Source organism: Balaenoptera musculus, chromosome 20, assembly GCF_009873245.2.
Source record: "Balaenoptera musculus isolate JJ_BM4_2016_0621 chromosome 20, mBalMus1.pri.v3, whole genome shotgun sequence".
Lineage (NCBI taxonomy): Eukaryota > Metazoa > Chordata > Mammalia > Artiodactyla > Balaenopteridae > Balaenoptera > Balaenoptera musculus.
The window spans coordinates 41,415,603-41,434,162 of NC_045804.1; the positions used below are offsets into that span (position 1 = coordinate 41,415,603).

Here is an 18,560-nt window from a genome sequence, read left to right on the forward strand (position 1 = left end):
CAGCCCTAGACAATCACTGATCTTTCTGTCTCTATACGTTTACCTTTTCTAGAAATTTCATGCACACAGAATTAAACAATAGATATTGTTTTGTGTCTGGCTTCCTTTACTCAGCCTAATGTTTTTGAGGTTCATCCATGTTCCATATATCATTGGTCCTTTCGTTTCATTGCTGAGTAATATTCCATTGCATGGATCTACCATATTTCATTTCTCCATTCACCAGTTGATGGACATTTGGCTGCTACGTATGTTCTCATACAAGACTTTACATGGGCATGTGTTTTCATTTCTCGTGGGTGGCTATCTGTGAATGGAATTATTCCATATGGCATTTGTTTAACTTTGTAAGAAACTACCAAACTGTTTTCCAAAGTGGATGCTCCAATTTTACATTCCCTTCAGTATGAGACTTCTGGTTTCTCCACATCCTCACTAACACTTGGTATGTATGACGTTGAGTTTTTTTGGTTTTTTTTTTTTTAAGGGACAATATTTATTTATTTATTTATTTATTTTTAAACATCTTTATTGGAGTATAATTGCTTTACAATGGTGTGTTAGTTTCTGCTCTATAACAAAGTGAATCAGTTATACATATACATATGTTCCCATATCTCTTCCCTCCTGCATCTCCCTCCCTCCCACCCTCCCTATCCCACCCCTCTAGGTGGTCACAAAGCACCGAGCTGGTCTCCCTGTGCTATGCGGCTGCTTCCCACTAGCTATCTGTTTTACGTTTGGTAGTGTATATATGTCCATGCCACTCTCTCACTTTGTCCCAGCTTACCCTTCCCCCCGCCTGTGTCCTCAAGTCTGACGCTGAGTTTTTAAAGAGTCCAGCACTGGTCTCGTCTGGATTTGTCTGATTGTTTCCTCATGGTTCATGTAACTTACTCTCCTAGTCCCTGTATTTCCTATAAACTGGAAGTTAAATCAGGAAGTGTTAATTTTGTTTCAATAGTACACTTCCACATACTTCAGATTATACCTTGCATCTCAACAAAGAAGGCACACATACAGCCAACTCTGCCTTGTGGATCGCCTTTGGAAAATGTTTCATTGTAGCCAAGCTATTATTATGTTGCCCTCCCTGTAGCCTAAATTTCTAACTGCTTGTAGAACAGATCCCATGTTTTCCTGTGAACAATTAGAATTTAGCATAAAAAACTAAGATAAATATTGCCATCAAGTATTTACCTGTTAATAAGTTGCCCATCAGTAACAATACCTGTTATTTTCAGTTTCTTTTCCCAGTCTCTTTTTATACCAAAATTCTTCCAATGCTTTGCTGTTTGATAGTTCTTTTTTTTTAAGTTTTCACAGTTTCTTAATCCTCTTATTTAAAATCTGCACAATCACAGCAGATAAAGTCACTGCATCATCTTTACTCCCTCTTTCTGTCAGCACCATCAGTGGCCTTTACAGTCCCCCTGACTTTGTTCATTCTGTTCTTGTGTTCCTTTCACTGTTTTCCTGAAGTCTTTTTCTTCTCATACAGGCCATGTCTTGCAAGTCTATGTATGGCTTTATTTTTCTTTGCATCATCCAAGGAATCGTAAATGACATCAAACACATTTATCTTGCCACCACCGAAATGGTTCTGAATCCAGACACAAAGATGACACCTAGTGTAGTCTTGTACATTTTGTCTGGTCTTTCCCAAATTTCTTAGATACTGTTGCCTTTCCAGGATGAAGGACATCAGTGACCATTTGTTTCCATAGTTGGTTGGTCATGAACTTCCTGGTCCAGATAGTTACTGTGTCATTCCTAATGGTGGTTGATCCTCAGGCAGCCAGGAAGGAAAACCTGGATACTTCTTATATGTTTCTACAACTGTTCTCTCTCTTCCCCAAACCTCTGGCAACCACTGATCATTTTACTGTCTCTATAGTTGTGCCTTTTCTAGAATATCATATAGTTGGAATCATACAGTATGTAACGTTTTCCTTCTGGCTTCTTTCACTTAGCAATAAGTATTTAAGGTTTTTATATGCCTTTTTGTGGCCTGATAGCTTATTCTTTTTATTGCTGAATAATAGTCCATTGTATGGATGTACCATAGTTTGTTTATCCATTTGCCTATTGAAACATCTTGGTTGCTTCCAGTTTTTGTCAATTATGGATACAGCTGCTAGAAACATTCACATGCAGGTTTTCGTATGGGCGCGAGTTTTCAAATCATTTGGGTAAATACCTTCAAGTGCAATTTTAGCTCCTGTGATAAGGCCAAATTTGGCTTTATAAGAACTACCAAACTGTCTTCCAAAGTGACTGTCATTTATGCAGTCCCACCAGCAATGATCGAGAGTTCTGTTGCTTCTTACCCTCACCAGCATCTGCTATTACCAGTTTTGTTTTGTTTTTTAATTTTAGCCATTCTAACAGGTGTGTAGTGGTATCACGTATTTTTCTATTACCCTAAATTATATAACCCAGCACACACTGGGGTCTCAGTCAATCTTTAATTACAAGAATCATCTCTCCCCTCTCTGTGGTTAGTTGGTTTGTGTTCAGGAGATAACGACTGATCTTTACATAAGCCTAAACAAAATATCATTAAAAGATAAATTTGAGACCTTTTTTTCCCTTCCATTAGCAAAAATTATTCAATCAATTTATCATTTAGCCATGGTTCCAGTCACTCTTCACAGGAAAGATAAAAATAGGAAACTGTGAAAGGTTTTTGCGAATACCCTCACAAATGGCATGGTCAACTAACTGTACACAGAAATCTGAGGATGAAACACTCAAGTTACAGGTGACCCCTTTATTTTTTATTTTTATTTTTTATTTATTTATTTATTTATTTATTTATGGCTGTGTTGGGTCTTCGTTTCTGTGCAAGGGCTTTCTCTAGTTGTGGCAAGCGGGGGCCACTCTTCATCGTGGTGCATGGGCCTCTCACTATCGCGGCCTCTCTTGTTGCGGAGCACAGGCTCCAGACGCGCAGGCTCAGTAGTTGTGGCTCACAGGCCTAGTTGCTCCGCGGCATGTGGGATCTTCCCAGACCAGGGCTCGAACCCATGTCCCCTGCATTAGCAGGCAGATTCTCAACCACTGCGCCACCAGGGAAGCCCCAGATGACCCCTTTATTAACCACAGAGTGACTTTCTAAGTACAAATGCTGCATAGTTAGTTAGGTTAGGAATCAGTGTTATTGTCAAATTAGTGTCATCCCCCTTGAGTCACTCTCGACACTATATTTGTAAATGGTAATATCGAAATAAAGCATTACTTCCAAAACAGTTGTCAAGAAAGGTTAAAATTTATACAGGGTGGGGGGCAGTGGGATCAGAATCCAAATGTTTTGCAAAGCAGGGAGACTCGTGGTAGCCGCAGCTTGATGCAGAGAACAAAGGCAAGAAGTAGCCCACACAATTAGTCACGTTGTGTGCAAAACTCTGGTCACAACCTCTTTAACTCCGTGTATCATCCTAGAGATCACTATAAATCAGTGGGGAAAATTGCACCCCATGGCTGTGGCACATTGCTCGAATCAATGCACTGCTGCCCCTGCCTTTCGAGTTCCTGTGGGCATGGGATCTCCCCAGCCGGCGCTCAGGGAGCTGATTGCCAAGACTGAGTTTAATTTGCGTAAACATGAAATCTGTTCACCGGTTTCGAGGGAGACCGCATAAACTGAAACATTTAACCTGACCTCAGCTGGAACTCCTCTCACCCTTTTGTTGGGGGAACTGTGTTGGTTTTGCCTGATGGGTTGGTTTGAAAAATATTTGAATCTGCCCTTGAATGCTATTTGATATAGTCCCTTTTTATCATTATGGGCTTGATGGCTAAGGAAGCAGCCAATTAATTTACACAAATACCTCCTTTAGTTCTATGGAGAATACGAAGCAAGCGGGCGGGCAAGAGAAGAGAGACAATTATCTGAAAGGGTGTGACTGTTTTGTAGAGGTAAATGGATTGTAATTCTGCCAGGCATCACGCTTTATTACTCTATCTGATGCGACTGGCTAGAAAGATACTGTTTCATTTGGAAGATAGATTGTCCTTGTAATATGTTACAGGGCTGAATCCTGCTAAAAATCCATGGGCCTGCTGGCTCTGCTCCCCATCACCATTTCTAAAGCACCCTGCCCTCGTGGCATTGTCCCAGGAGAAGGTGTTTCCATGGTAATCTCAATGGAGGCAGTCAGCTGACGTCTGGCACCGCCTGAGCTGGTGCGCGCCAGCCTTCTCTCTCACTCCTCCCTCGAGCCTTTAAACTATATTTATTAGTCCTCTTTAATGGAAAGTATATAACCCCTTAATGTCAGACACTGAGTGCACTCGGGTTTATTTATTTATTTGGGTAACAAGCTTACTACCTTCCTAATTAATTCTCAGCAGTTCCTGCAAGCTGTATTATTATTTTGAATATCTTGTGCAAACGTTTGTATTTTTGCCTGTTACAACAAAGAGCATTGCTTAGCAATATTGGGTATTTGGAAACCTCCGTTCTTAGAAAAAAAGCAATGTCTATATTAAAGAAGAATTTTAAAAGATAAAGATGTTAGGGTTTCAGTTTAATTTTTCAAGAATCTTTTCTTGCTCTGATGCTGTGGCAATGAAGTGGTCCACTCTCCTTGTAATTTCTTTCAACACTCCATTATTTTATGATTGGATCTGAGTGAGCCACATGGTTTTAAAATACTTCTAAGAAATGTGACATCTAGCCATGTTATCTCATTTTTTTTTAAATAAGAGACAAAAGTCAGAATTTCAGAGCTAACCTGAAATTGATTGTTTTCCTGACATGTGTTTGGAAGTAAATGCCTTTTGTTGTACCGGTTAGAGACCCCCGCTTAATGCTAAACCATACTAAATAAACAAACCGACTTAACAGTGTCAAAAGTCAGTGCTTTGGGTCAGGATGTAGAGTCCATTTTCATTAGTACTGTGCTTGGAAATTCAATTACAAACGTAAAAGATGTATCAAAGCGGTGTCTGAAAGCAACAATCATTAGAACCAATGCATGACTCCTTTGAAAAGCTATCTTGTTAAAGAAACACAAAGCCTTTTTAAAAATAAAGCATAAGAAAATTAGTATGACACCACCTCATTTATGCAGAGGTCAGATTGCTAGAAACAAGATCCTTTTAAAACAAAGCCCTGAATGCAGGCGTGCACATAAAAGATCTGTGCATTTGCAGAAACAGACGTCACTAACCTTGCAGTAGTAGGTTTCCTTTTACACAACTGTCTTATCAGAGCTCTCTTTTCCGCAGTCAGCCTTTTTGAACACCTACTATGTGCTGTGCATTTGCCAGGCACTAGCAGTGGAATAGTCTATCACTCAGTCTGCCCACAGGCCCGTGGGAGAGGCAGAGAAGCGAACCAGCCCGCCCAGCACAGGCCTGTGGCAGCTGTATAGGTACAGATGACTGTACCTTCCTCTCCAGGGGAAACTGTCGCTCAGCAAGGTAAAGTAATGGCCCAAGGTCACAAAGCTCACAGGCAGTGGCACCTGGCTTCCGTTAGACCCTGGAACCCTCAGAATCACAACCCCGATGGTAACCTCCTATCACCGCCTCCCATTTTATGATGAATAACGCATACAACTCAGATCCTATTTTAAGAAGAGGAAAGAAATAGCAGAACTAACATTAGTCACATGCCCAGTGTCAGGCATTTATTAGGAGATTTTTTTCTCTTATAAATTTATTTATTTATTTTTGGCTGCGTTGGGTCTTTGTTGCCGCGCGCGGGCTTTCTCTAGTTGCGGCAAGTGGGGGCTACTGTTCGTTGTGGTGCGCGGGCTTCTCATTGCGGTGGCTTCTCTTGTTGCGGAGCACGGGCTCTAGGCACATGGGCTTCAGTAGTTGTGGCTCTCGGGCTCTAGAGCGCAGGCTTAGTAGTTGTGGCGCACGGGCTTAGTTGCTTTGCGGCATGTGGGATGTGGGATCTTCCTGGACCAGGGCTCAAACCCGTGTCCCCTGCATTGGCAGGCAGATTCTTAACCACTGCGCCACCAGGGAAGCCCTATTAGGAGATGTGAATATACTGTGTCTCCATCTTTATAAGAATTCTATGCAGGAAGTTAAGTATCATTTATCAATGAATCACTTGAGTTTCCAAGTACAGTACTGATGAAAATGGAGTTTACCTCCTGCCCCAAAGCCCTGACTTTCGACATTATAACTCGATTTGCTTAGTACCATTTACCATAAGCAGTCATCTCTAACCATTACAATTCCCAGAGGTATTGGTCACTAGTGCAGGATTTCAGTACAGATTTTCAGACACCAGAGCCCCAAAGCCCTAGTGAGCCGTAATGCTAAGCATCTTCTGGCTTAGTTGCGTGTGATGCTCTCTCTTTTTTTCTCTCCCCCCATTCTCCTTGTTTATTTAGGTCTTTTCTTACAATAATAATTGCTTCCTAAAATATTTCATTGTAACCTTTTGAGGATAAGTGACTTGTAGGCCTTGGGGATCCCGCAGGAAATGACATAATCAAGACAAGAGCTTGTGTACCAGCCGTGTTCTACCTGTCAAGGACTCTCAAGGTGTGGTGCATTAGGGTACAAAAAGAAAAAGAAAAAGGAAACCTTTTGCTTCATTTCTTTTGGAGAAAAAAAAAACAGCACTTGGAATCGAGCTGCCACATTGTACTTCCATTTGCACAGCTGTTTCTCTCTTAATTGCAATCCTGTCTTTTCCAAGAATAAGCATGTAGGAAAAGGTACCATAGTCTCAGACAGGCCAGAAAAAAATATGGTGCTTTTCACTGCTAACCTAATACTTAGGAGATTTGAATTTGATTTCATTTAGTTTCCACTTGTCAAGCCCAAATCAAAAATGTTTGTAGCTTCTAACTCGGGGGTTCTCAACCTTGGCCGCACATTGGAATAGCTTGGGGAGTTTTTTTAAAATTCTGATACGCAGGCCACATCCCAGACCAATGAAATTGAGTCTCTGTGGGTAGGCACCGGCATGTTTTAAAGGTCCCTAGGGTGCAGCCAGAGAGGCAATCCACTGATCTAACTATTCTGTTAACCAAATTTATTCACTTTTGTCGTTCTAGCTATTTCTTGGAATCATCTGTTGAAAGTTGGACTTGCCCCCAAATTCAGTTCTGCCATTAGATTTTTCTCACTTCTGTGTGTGTGTGTGTGTGTGTGCACACGTGCAAGCACACGGGCACGTGCACACATACGTGGGGAAGTGACAGGGAGAGAGTGTGTGTGTTTTCTGGAAAGCCTCGGGATCCTGTGATCTGTATCAAAAATTAAATCTTCTTGAAGGTACTGGCTATGGTTTCATGTTTGCAGATGGTCTCATCAGAAGATCTTCCTTCAACAAGAGTAGTAGAGATAATCACTTTATATTTGCTGACTTCCATCCCTTGTGATGGACGTCACCATACACTGTCTCACTTGACCCTCCCCACATCACTGGGAGGCAGTCCTGCACTGGTCCTGAACTCTTAGGTATTAAATAAATGAGCTTATTTCTTTGTTACTGGTTGAGGTTCAGAGCAAACGTTCTTTACGCTGAATGATTATAGCAAAGTTCTAATGCACTGCAGGGAGAATCTGATTTTCTGACATAACAGACCGAAAAAAAGATTTTATTTTATTGGAATTATATCTAAATAAAGACGTCTTTACAACGTGTCGGGGATGGAGATACATCAGGCAGGGTAGGTAGAGTGGACAAGTTCAGGATCCTCTCTCCTGACATGGCTAGATTACTTCTTTGGCTTCTGTGCACGGAACAGTCACTTTGCTCCATAGGAAGCCTCCTCCAGTGTCTGCCCTTACTCCCCTGCTCCTCCATCCCTTACCATTTCACGAAGCCCGTTGAACTGTAAAAATATCTCACGTTGCATTTAAAGACTATTACGCTCTAAATGGTAAAGGACAGAAGAAGAGTCACATCCCGGTGGGCAGTGTCTGGCAAACACAGGCATTAGGATATGTGGAAACACGAGGGTAGTTGTTGCATTTATGCCCCATTTTAACAATAGCACCCACCGCAGTGGCGCGTTGAGGCCTGAAATGAGGTGCATGTAAACAAGCGTGAAGTCATGCATGTGAAGTCCTTAGCGTAGCTCTTGTCACATAGTAAAATGCTCAATAATTATCAGCTCTTAAACCCCCTGCAGACCGGCAGTCCAGTGCCTGTGGACAGCAGAGGGGTGGGATAAAGTCAGCCCTCAGCGTCCTCAGCGCTTATTCTGTCCTCTCGCTTGTCCTTCTGCCTGGAGTGTTCTCCTCCCAGATAACTGCCTGGCTCCCTCACTGCATTCAGCTCTCTGCCCAGAATAACCTCCAAGGGGTTGTCTAGAAGCATCCATCCTATCCCTCTCTACACCTCGGTACTGCTACTATACTCCTCCTCATAGACCCTGTCACCACTGTCACCTTATACAGCTGTTTACGCTCTGGCTCCCCCTACTCCGTATTAAAACATAGACTCCATGAGAGAAGGGCTGTGGCCATATAGTAGGTGCTCAATAAATGGGCATTGACGAATGCACTGGAGGGGTCAGGACTGGTGACAGGGAAAGCAGTTCAGAGGCTGCTGCTATAATCCTGTTAAGAAATGACAAGGGCCTGGGCTTCCCTGGTGGCTCAGTGGTTGAGAATCCGCCTGCCAATGCAGGGGACACGGGCTCGAGCCCTGGTCCGGGAAGATCCCACACGCCACGGAGCACCTCAGCCCGTGCGCCACAACTACTGAGCCTGCGCTCTGGAGCCTGCGAGCCACAACTACTGAGCCCTCAAGCCACAACTACTGAAGCCTGCGCGATTAGAGCTCGTGCTCCGCAGCAGGAGAGGCCACCGCAATGAGAGGCCTGCGCACCGCAACGAAGAGTGGCCCCCACTCGCCACAGCAAGAGAAAGCCCGCGTGCAGCAGTGAAGACCCAACACAGCCAAAAATAATAAATAAAAGTAAAATAAATAAATTTAAAAATATATATTAAAAAAAAAAAGAAATTACAAGGGCCTGAACTCAAGCAAGGACAGTTAAAGGGGTCAAGAGGTCTGGATTCTAGAGCTATTTAAGCGGTAGAAGGCCTTGGGCATGGAGAGGAAAGGGTCTAGACTCATAGATTTCTTTCTTGGACAACTTGGGTAGGCAGTGATGGTTACTCACCAAGATGGCAAATGTGGGGGGGGGGGGGAAACAAAGATGTGGTAGGAGAGGGTGGAAATAAATTCAGTCCTAAATGGATTTCATTTGAGGAGTCTGAGGAACGAAAAATGGAGAGGCCCGCTAGACAATTAACTGTCTAGAGAACGATCCAGAATAGAGACAGACTTGGAAGCCGTGAGTGGGTGTAGCTTAAACCGTGAGAGTGGATAAGAGCATCCAGAGAGGGTGAGGAGAGAAAGGGGAAATTACCAGGAGAACAGGGCTTTCAAGGCTACGATGAAGGGTAGGGCTTTGATAAAGAGGAACACATGGGAACCATCGGAGTTTGCTGAGCAAAGAGGGCCCTTCGACCTCATCTGTACCTTTTACTCATCGTCCTCCACACATTCAGTAAATCGTGATCATCGGCTGCCTACTGCGGCGCTGTGGCACTGTGCTAGGCGCTGGAAATAAAGAGGAAAAAGACTGCCTCTGCTTGTTGTTTAGTGGGTGAGGCAAATAGATACAGACATCATCGCAGGACAACTCCTTACATGCTAAAACAGAGCAGCATGAATTGCTGAGAGAGTGTGGAGGAAGGGTGGACCTGGTTTCTCAGACAAGGAAGAGTTTCAGGGATTCATAAGTATATGCAAACACTTGTGCACTTTTCTATACAGAGTACCTGTGGCTTTTTTCAGATTCTTAAAGGGATTTGTGAATGACTGCTTTTGGCAACGCAGAGCGACAGATTTTAAGAGGCCTGAAGAGGTTTGTTCTTTAGGAAACTAATTCCGACAGCGTTACAAAGTTTGGATGAACTGGGAAGAGGCTGGTGAAATAACTACCATTCAGTAAATACTCTTTGGGGCTCGGGACATGGTGCCACTGGTGATACCAAATTGAAATAGGGCCCCAAGAAGGACAGTGGTTAAGGCAAGGTAGTGAGTTTCATCTTGGTTAAGTCAAATCTGTTGTCCCCATGGGCCCTCCACGGGACCCCTGTCTGAGTTTTCCCCAGACAGGCCAAATACCCATCTGGCACTCCAAGAAATATCTAAGCTGACATTCACATTGGAGAATTATCGGTATTTTAAGGAGAGGGAAACTTGCAGCTCCCTCTCCCACTAAGCCCATGTGGTCCCCTCCTGCAATATATGCCTCTTGGCTCCCCAGCTGCATCATGAACTCACTAAAGAGAAAGCCACATTTTCTAATTCATTTGCATGCATGATCTAGAATAGAGAGTTGGAACTTCCAGTTCTGGACAAGATAGAATAGATGCATTTCTCCCTATCCTCCTCGCTAAGTACAGCTAAAAAACCTGGACATCATATTATAAAACAAACGTTAAGAAAACTCTGAAAGGTGGAGAGAAAGTGAACCAGCTAGGGACTTTAAGACTTGAAAAGCAATATGGCAGTGAGCTCCTTGGGATTTCTTTTTGTCTCTGTACATCCCAGACTGCATTGCTGGAGAAGCCCCCTATCCAGATGGGCACAGACAAGAAAAGCTTGCTCTCTCTTGCCAAGGACCAGGAAATGGGCAGCCTATTTGACAACAAACATTCTCTGGAAAACACCTAGGAGGGTTGCAGGCCCCGCTAACTTCCATCAGCAAAGGCCTCACGGAAAGCCTGGACCTCTACCCTTTCCCGAAGCGAAGAGGTACCCTTCCCTGTCCCCACTGGGGTGGCATCAAAGAGGCCCAAAGGGGAGCCTGGACTTGCACCCCCCCCCTACCCAGGGAAAGGGCGGTGCCCCTTCCCCTCTCCATAGAGTCTGGGGAGGCCAGGTGAGGAGCTAGCTTTCCACCAGCTCCAGGTGGTTCTAAGGTGCCTCTCATACTCCCCAGCAGGGTGGTATTGAGGAGCCCAAGTGGGGCCTGGACTTCCACTCCTCCCACCCTGCAGTAAAGCATTGGTGCCTCCTTCCCCTACTGGTCCCTTTTTAGCAGAAGCCTGACAAAGTAGAAGATTTACATTAAATCCAGAGTCTCATAACATAATACCCAGAATGACCAGGATGTGATCAAAAGTCACTCATCATCCCTAAAATAGAGCAATACTAGTCTACATGGATTCAACTTGCTGAAAAACATAAGATAAGGAAAGGAAACCTAAAACTATGAGGGAATAAGCTCTGCATTGAGAGGATCGTTAATTTGTAAGGTTAAAAAAAATTCAATGAAAAGGCCAATAAGGAGAGTAACTTAAGTTGGTATTTTAAGAGAGAAAAGAAAATAAATTCAAAATCATATAAAACTTGATTAGTAAAACAATTAGCTTTGTAAAATGATAATTTGAGTGTCTAAGATGAAGTTATGTAATGGTTTTACCTAAATCAATGGTGGTGTGTGATTAGAATCACTTGGGGAGGTTCTAAAAACTATAGATGCCCAGCCGCATCCAGGACCAAATAAATCAGAGTAGCCCCACTGATTGTAACATGCAGCCGGGGTCGAGAACGTTGGCCTAAATGAACCATAGGGGATAAATAGAATATAAGTGGAGAAATTTTACAACTTTTGCAGAGTCAAGATAGATGTGATGGAGTTTGTGTACTAAATTTTGCATGCTCTTTCTAAAGAAGGGCCCTCTTGGGCCATTTATCTTGCTTCATGCACCCTTGTGATGAATCTGATGATCTGGTCCCCAAGCCCACAACAATAAATCTGAAGCAGTAATTAAGCAGGAGCCAGTCTCTCGCAGGCAGGCATATTGATGGTTGCAATATATGAAAACTGAAAGTACAGGAGGACTCTGAGGCGATTCAGTCTAGTTCTACTAGATGGCTTGGTATTAAAAAGCTTGTTGGAGTGATTTCTTGAGCTGTCTCCTCAGAGCAGTCTTTTTGGAATTAAAATTCAGTTTTTCATGAAACTACTGAATACCAAGCTGCAAGACAAACCCTGGAACTCAAACTGCCAGATAATCTAAGAGAGAGACCTCCAATAGGCCTGTCTGAGATTTTTAGCAAGAAGAAAACAATTAGCCATGTGGCTGATACCCATGAACTGGTAGGTTCTAACCCCCTTTCTAGTAAGGAATTTGACACACTTAATCTAAATATGAAAAAGTCAAACTTGCACACCACAAATGAGGTACTTGCACCAAAAGGGAAAAATGACTCAAACATTTAAATTAATAAAGGAGGCTATGGCAGGCCCAGATTCCTGGGTAACTCTCTCTAAAGGAATTTGTATCGTAAAGTACAAAGTTTGTTTGTGATGGGAACATTATCTAGGTTGTAAATTTTCTTCTTGACGGTGCCCTTAATCCCTGTCAGGATGAGGAATATTTGGAAGAAATTGGAGTTGAATATGGAGATGTCATTTATTCAGTGCAGTTAGATGGGTTGATATTGGAAATTTATTGAAGAGTTTTGCTGAGTTGTTTTCATGAAGCTGTTAAAATCAAGGGTTGAAAGGCCTTATCGATAAATAGTAGAAACTTAGCCCTTTTGTCAGTTGATGACAATGATTTTCATTGACCTGAATAATATTGATCAATAGTACTAGGCTTATAACTAAGTGCTTGTGCCTAAAGTTGATTAAACTGGCTTTAAGACAATTTTTTGGTTACTGCTCATGGCACGTATTTTGTAGAAAAGGGTCTATTTCACCATTAGAATGTCATGTGCTTTACACACACAGGCATGATTTTTGGAACATGTGGTCCAGGGGGTATGGTCATAGGAACGCCAGTAGCCCTGAAGATGCATCTGTTTTAAAGCACGTTTACTTATTACTGTTCACCATAACAACTCTGAATCCTTAAGAAAGTAAAAGAATAATTTTATAATGTTTAATGAAGCTGGAAAATATTTCTGAAAGAGAGTGTGTTCTTACATGTTCTTCCAACATGGTAAAATTTTTAAAAAATGTTTTGTTGAAAGTGATTTTTGTTTGTAAAGGCATAAACTCTTAGTTATCCTGAACTATGCATTCTTTCCATGACACATTTACAAAATTAAGATTTCTCTATTTTCTGGTCACTATTGCTGCATAACAATTTACCCCAAACTTACAACCACCTCCTTTTTATTATGGTCATAGGTTTTTTTAGGTCAGGAATTCAGAAAGGGCAAAGCAGATGGCTTGTCTCTGCTCTGCAATATCTGGGGCCTCAGCTGAGGAGACTAGAAGGTTGGGGGGCGACTCAAGGGCTGAGAGCTGGAATCATTTGAAGGCTCATTCACTTCGATGACTGACACCTACCTGGGCTGGGAGGACTTGAAGACCGGGGCTACTGACTGGAGAGCCTTATGAGCCCTTTCGGAGACTCTTGGCTTCCTTATGGCATGGTGGCCGCAGGGTAATCAGGCTTCTTACGGGGGAGCTTAGGGCTCAGAATATGAGCGTCCCAGTGAACGAGGCAGAAGCTGCATCCCCTTTTTATGACCTAACCTCGGAAGTCACACAGCATCACCACTTTGCATTTTATTGGTTAGAAGCAAGTACTATGATCAGCCCAGATTCAAGGGGAGGGAACAGAGACCCCCGTCTCTCAATGGGAGGAATGTCAAAGGATTTATGAACAAGTTTTAAACCCTCCACAGTCTACCCCTTCGTCAAAAATTATTTTCAAAAAATAAAAAATTATTTTCATTACTCTGACATTCAAAATATACTCACCCCCACCCAAGATGCCCCAAAGTCTCATCCCCTAATGTCATCAGGTTCAGGGTTGTGGTCCAGGATCTCATCATGTAAGTCAGTTTAGATGCAGTTCCTCAACTAGAGTTCTTCAATCTGAAGACCTGTGAAACCCAGGTCCTTAAAAGGACAAGTTATCTGCCCCACATACCCAACATACAATGGTGACACAGGGATGGGATACCCCACTAGACACTCCCCATTCCAAGAGATGGGAAATGGGAGGCACCTAATAGTCAAGGGCCATCTGTGTTTGAAACTAAGTAGCCTTCTTGGTCTGCTTCCTGCCCATCAAAAGTTGGGGGTGCAAAAGCCTCTGCACATTTTGTAACGTCTCTGCCCCTTTCAGTCCAACCTGATACAATTCCTTTGAAATCTTGGTGGACTTATTGTGCATCAATTTATAATCCACTAAAACCACGCCCACAAACCTCTGCAAGATAAGCTCTCCTGTACCTGGGGCTCCTTATGAGCTACTATGGGACAAGGTCCCTAAGACTCTTAAGAGCCCCATTGTTTAATAGAGAAAGGCACGCCCTGAAGATCTTTAATCTGCCTGGAAGTTTCTATGCGACACTGCCTTAGATCTTTCTGAGGTTTTGACAAAGGATTTTACAGTCCTGCTCTGGACTTGATCATTGCCCTGAAACCGTTTCCCAATTTGAGAATCATTTGCCATCTGGAGAAGCTGGGAATAAGAAACAGTTTTATTTTCAAACCCAGCAAGTGCAGGCTGCTTTATATTTCCTCTAAATTTTGCATGAAAGCTGAACAGTTCTGTATTAAGATCATCTCTCTCCTCTCACGTGTTTTCATAGACAGCAAGAAGCAGCCAGGTGGCACTTCCAGTGTCCTGTCTAGAAATCCTTATCTAGATCATTGAATTTGTTAGGTACCTTTTCTGTTTTCTGCCTTCCCATAGTCAACAGTGTTGTCAAATTTCCTGCCACTTGGTATCAAGGGTCCCCTTTCCTCAAGCTTGAAATCATATTTGACTTGCTTCCCTTCAGGCCCTTGTGACCACCTGCTTAAAGCCCATCGTGATTCCACCAGCAGGCCCCTCAAGGCTCTTCCAGCTGTGACCCACTTCACAAAGCCAGTGCCAGCTGTTTAGTATTGTGTTACAGTAGCACCTCTCTGCTCCCAAATTTTGATTCCAGTCAACTATTGCTGTGTACCCAACCACCCCAGACTTAGTGGAGTAAAATAAATGACCATTTTATTATTTTTTTAATTTTTATTTTGTTTTGGAGTACAGTTGATTCAATGATGTGTTAGTTACAGGTGTACAGCAAAGTGATTCAGTTATACCCATACAAGTATCCTTTCTTTTTCAGATTCTTTTCCCATTTAGGTTATTGCAGAATATTGAGCCCAGTTCCCTGTGCTATACAGTAGGTCCTTGTTGGTTACCTATTTTAAATATAGTAGTGTACCACCATTTTATTATGATCATGGATTCCATGGGTCAGGAATTTGGAAAGGGCACAATGGGGCCAGTTCACCTTTGTTCCACAATACCTAGGGCTTTGGTTGGGAAGACACAAAAGCTGGAAGTTACTCAACAACTGAGGCTTGGGATCATTGGGACCCTCATATGCTCACTCTTCTGGCGCTGGGGCTGGAAGGGCTCGTACCAGGACTGCTGACCGGAGGGTCAACCCTTGACCTCTCCAAGAGGCTTGAGATCCTCATAGCACAGTGACCTCGGGATAGAGCCACCCCTACATAGTGGCTCAGGGCACAAGCATTGCTTCCAAATGATGAGGGATAAACTCTTATTTATCCCAAACTCTGCATTATTTCTATGACAGATCTGATTCATTAAGATCTCTGATTTATAGCTAGTTGGGCCAAGGAGAGAGAGGAAGAGAAGGAGGAAGAAAGAGGGAAAGGGAGAGAAGAAGGGAGATCGGGAGAGACAGATGAACAGAGAACAGGGAGACAAAGCAAGAAATAAAGTCACCAGGCATCCTACAGAAAGTCAGAGCATCTGTCTTCCAAGCTTCTGAATGGAAAACAGAATGAACAGAATGTTCTCCATCATTGAGCAGCCAAATCAATTTGTTAAATGAGATCAAAATAGCATAAATATTATAACTCTGCTGTCAAACCAAAGAACCGAAGTAGGGAATAGAAAATCCCAAAGGCCAAGTGTATATATCACTATACAAGCAGATACCTGAAGAAACGAAATGATTTTCGTACAATTTTATGAAAGCTCTTTGAGTTTTAAGCACATCCCTGATTGGGGTGGGGGGCAGCCCCAAGTTAGTGAAGTCCCTTGGAGGTGTTTGCAGAGAGCACTAACCACAGAAGAGAAGAGACCCACTCAAGAAGACATGGAGTAGCTGCTTCCTGGGAGTAAGTCTGGAACAAGAAGGCCCCAGAGTGAAAACTAGCCAGGAAGCCCTATAAAAAGGCATGCATTCTCCTCCCTGGTCAGACCTGGATGGCTTTAAAGGAGTTGATCACCATTTTAAAAGATTAACTCTTTTCAGAGTCACAAGAGCTCAAGGGCTCGTGGCGTATTCCATTATTAGAGATTTTTGTCATAAAGTATCAGGGCCCTTTCTCGTGATTCCCACATTCTCCAGAAGTCTTCAGTTTTTTGAAATTGTTGTTTGGGATCCTGGAGTTTACTGCTAGCATTTTGAGGCCCCACAGTTTTCAGTGACAAAGCTTGTGCACACACGTACAGATGCAGACAGAGAAATAAAGATAGAATATGAAGCAAAAGAGACAGCAAGCACAATTTGAAAAGATACTTGCACCACAATGTTCATTGCAGCACTATTTATAGTAGCGAAAACACGGAAGCAACCTAAATGTCCATCGACAGATGAACGGATAAAGAAGATGTGGTACATATATACAATGGAATATTACTCAGCCATAAAAAAAGAATGAAATAATGTCATTTGCAGCAACATGGATTGTCACACTGAGTGAAGTAAGTCAGACAGAGAAAAACAAATATATCGCTTATATGTGGAATCTAAAAAAATGGTACAAATGAACTTATCTACAGAACAGAAATAGAGTCGCAGATGTAGAACACAAACTTATGGTTACCAGGGGGAAAGAGGGGAGGAAATTAGGAGATTGGGATTGACATATACATACTACTATATATAAAATAGATAACTAATAAGGACCTACTGTATAGCACAGGGCACTCTTCTCAATACTCTGTAATGACCTGAAAGAATTTTTACAAGAGTGGATATATGTTTTAAAAAAAGACAGCAAGCAAAATGACTGGTGGTTACAGTGGACTTTGGGGAAGTATTAACCCTGTCCCTGTTCTTGTCCTACAAAGTGAGGCTGAACCTAATCCAACAACTGTGGGTTTATAGCCTCAACATAATTTTTTTTTAATTATTGAAAACTGGAGATCAGAAACCAAGGACTATCTGTCATTAAGAGAAATCAAATGAAGTTAAATTCTATTGCAATGAATCTTACTATGAGAAGAATATATAGACCACCAAAAAATAGTTTAAATTCCAAACTACCTATTTCAAGCAACTTGAATAAACCTATATTCTATTATTATCATATTTTAAATAGTTCCTTTAAGATTACCATTACAGCATTTGTCTGGTTTGTCACCTTCAAAGATTAACTATTTTCTTTGTAAAATTCTCATAATCCTAATGGTACAATTCATGAAAACAGAGAAAAGATAAAGAGAAAATTCAGTATTTTGTGAGTTTGTTCTTACTACAGTGGACCTCTGGCTTTCTAGGTCTAAGTAATGAGCTAATCTTTTTAGCTCTCAAGAGCTAAGTAAGCCAATTTGACTTACAAATATAGAACTAAGTCTTAAAAAAGAACATTCATAGGAAACTCTCTGGCATGATGGAAATGTTCTGTATCTTGATTTGGGTGTCAAAAATCATCCACCTAAACACTTAAAAGTCTGTGAATTTTACTGTACATAATTTATACCTCAATTTTTAAAATCCTATTTGACTGATGGGTCAAGATGTATGGAGTATTTTGGTGTGAGTAGGGTCATATGTTTTAATTTCCAGTTAATTCTTTTCTTACCTGCTATTTATAAAAATAGTAAAAGAGAGACAGTATCTATTAACATACTTAGTCTCTGTCATTTAAAAATTGTATTAAAAGATCCAGGCCAAAGTCTCCATGCTCAGTCATGATACTTGTTTCTAGTCCAGTAATAACTTTTCTACAGGGGAGGAAGTCTATTCTCTCCTTTATCCACAATGCTTTGCTGGCAAAGATTACCAGTGGTTAGAAAAAAGTTAAAACTAATATTGTAGGGTTGATATGATAATAAATACATTTGAGTATTTACCAACTTTCTATGGAGAGCGATACTGTTTTATATACCATGGAATACTGTAAAATAAAAACAGTACAAGGACATAACTTCATACTTGCCTTGAAAAAGTGAAAGCTGTCAAGCAAGGAGATAATTCTAGTGGGACGAACACACAGATGACGCATAAATGTGACCTATTAATCAGCTGAGCAATATGGATGCATTTCTTATTAGTGAGCCATCCTTACACTTGTCAACGGTGCCCTCTTGGTCATGGTGTATTAGCCTGCTGAATTGAGTTTGTTAATTATTTTGTATATTTGCGTCTGTCCTTGTGAGACTGGTCTCTAGGTGTGTGTGCGTGTGTGTGAAAGAGATCTTCATCAAGTTTTGCTACCAGGATCCAATAAAATGAGTCGGGATGGTGTCTGTTTATGTTCTAGAGCATTTTCCGTAGCGTAGGAATTACCTGGGGCTTGATGGCCTATACTACCGTCATCTGTGCCCAGGAACATTTAGGA

At 42.0% G+C, this 18,560-nt stretch overlaps 1 protein-coding gene and 1 pseudogene across 4 annotated transcripts in view; one reads left to right on the plus strand and one right to left on the minus strand.

Moving 5' to 3' along the window:
• MYO1D (myosin ID) overlaps nucleotides 1-18,560 on the plus strand; it is a 350,018-nt gene that overhangs the window by 217,206 nt on the left and 114,252 nt on the right. Inside the window, exon 21 of one of the 4 annotated variants that reach the window (XM_036837325.1) lies at nucleotides 7,032-7,147. The exons of the other annotated variants lie outside the window; for them this stretch is intronic. Within the exon in view, the coding sequence (XP_036693220.1) occupies nucleotides 7,032-7,055 (24 nt within the window). The 3' untranslated portion in view covers nucleotides 7,056-7,147. Of the gene's footprint in view, nucleotides 1-7,031; nucleotides 7,148-18,560 lie in introns of those variants that run through there. 4 annotated transcript variants of the gene reach the window in all.
• On the minus strand, nucleotides 1,388-6,168 carry LOC118886595 (annotated as a pseudogene).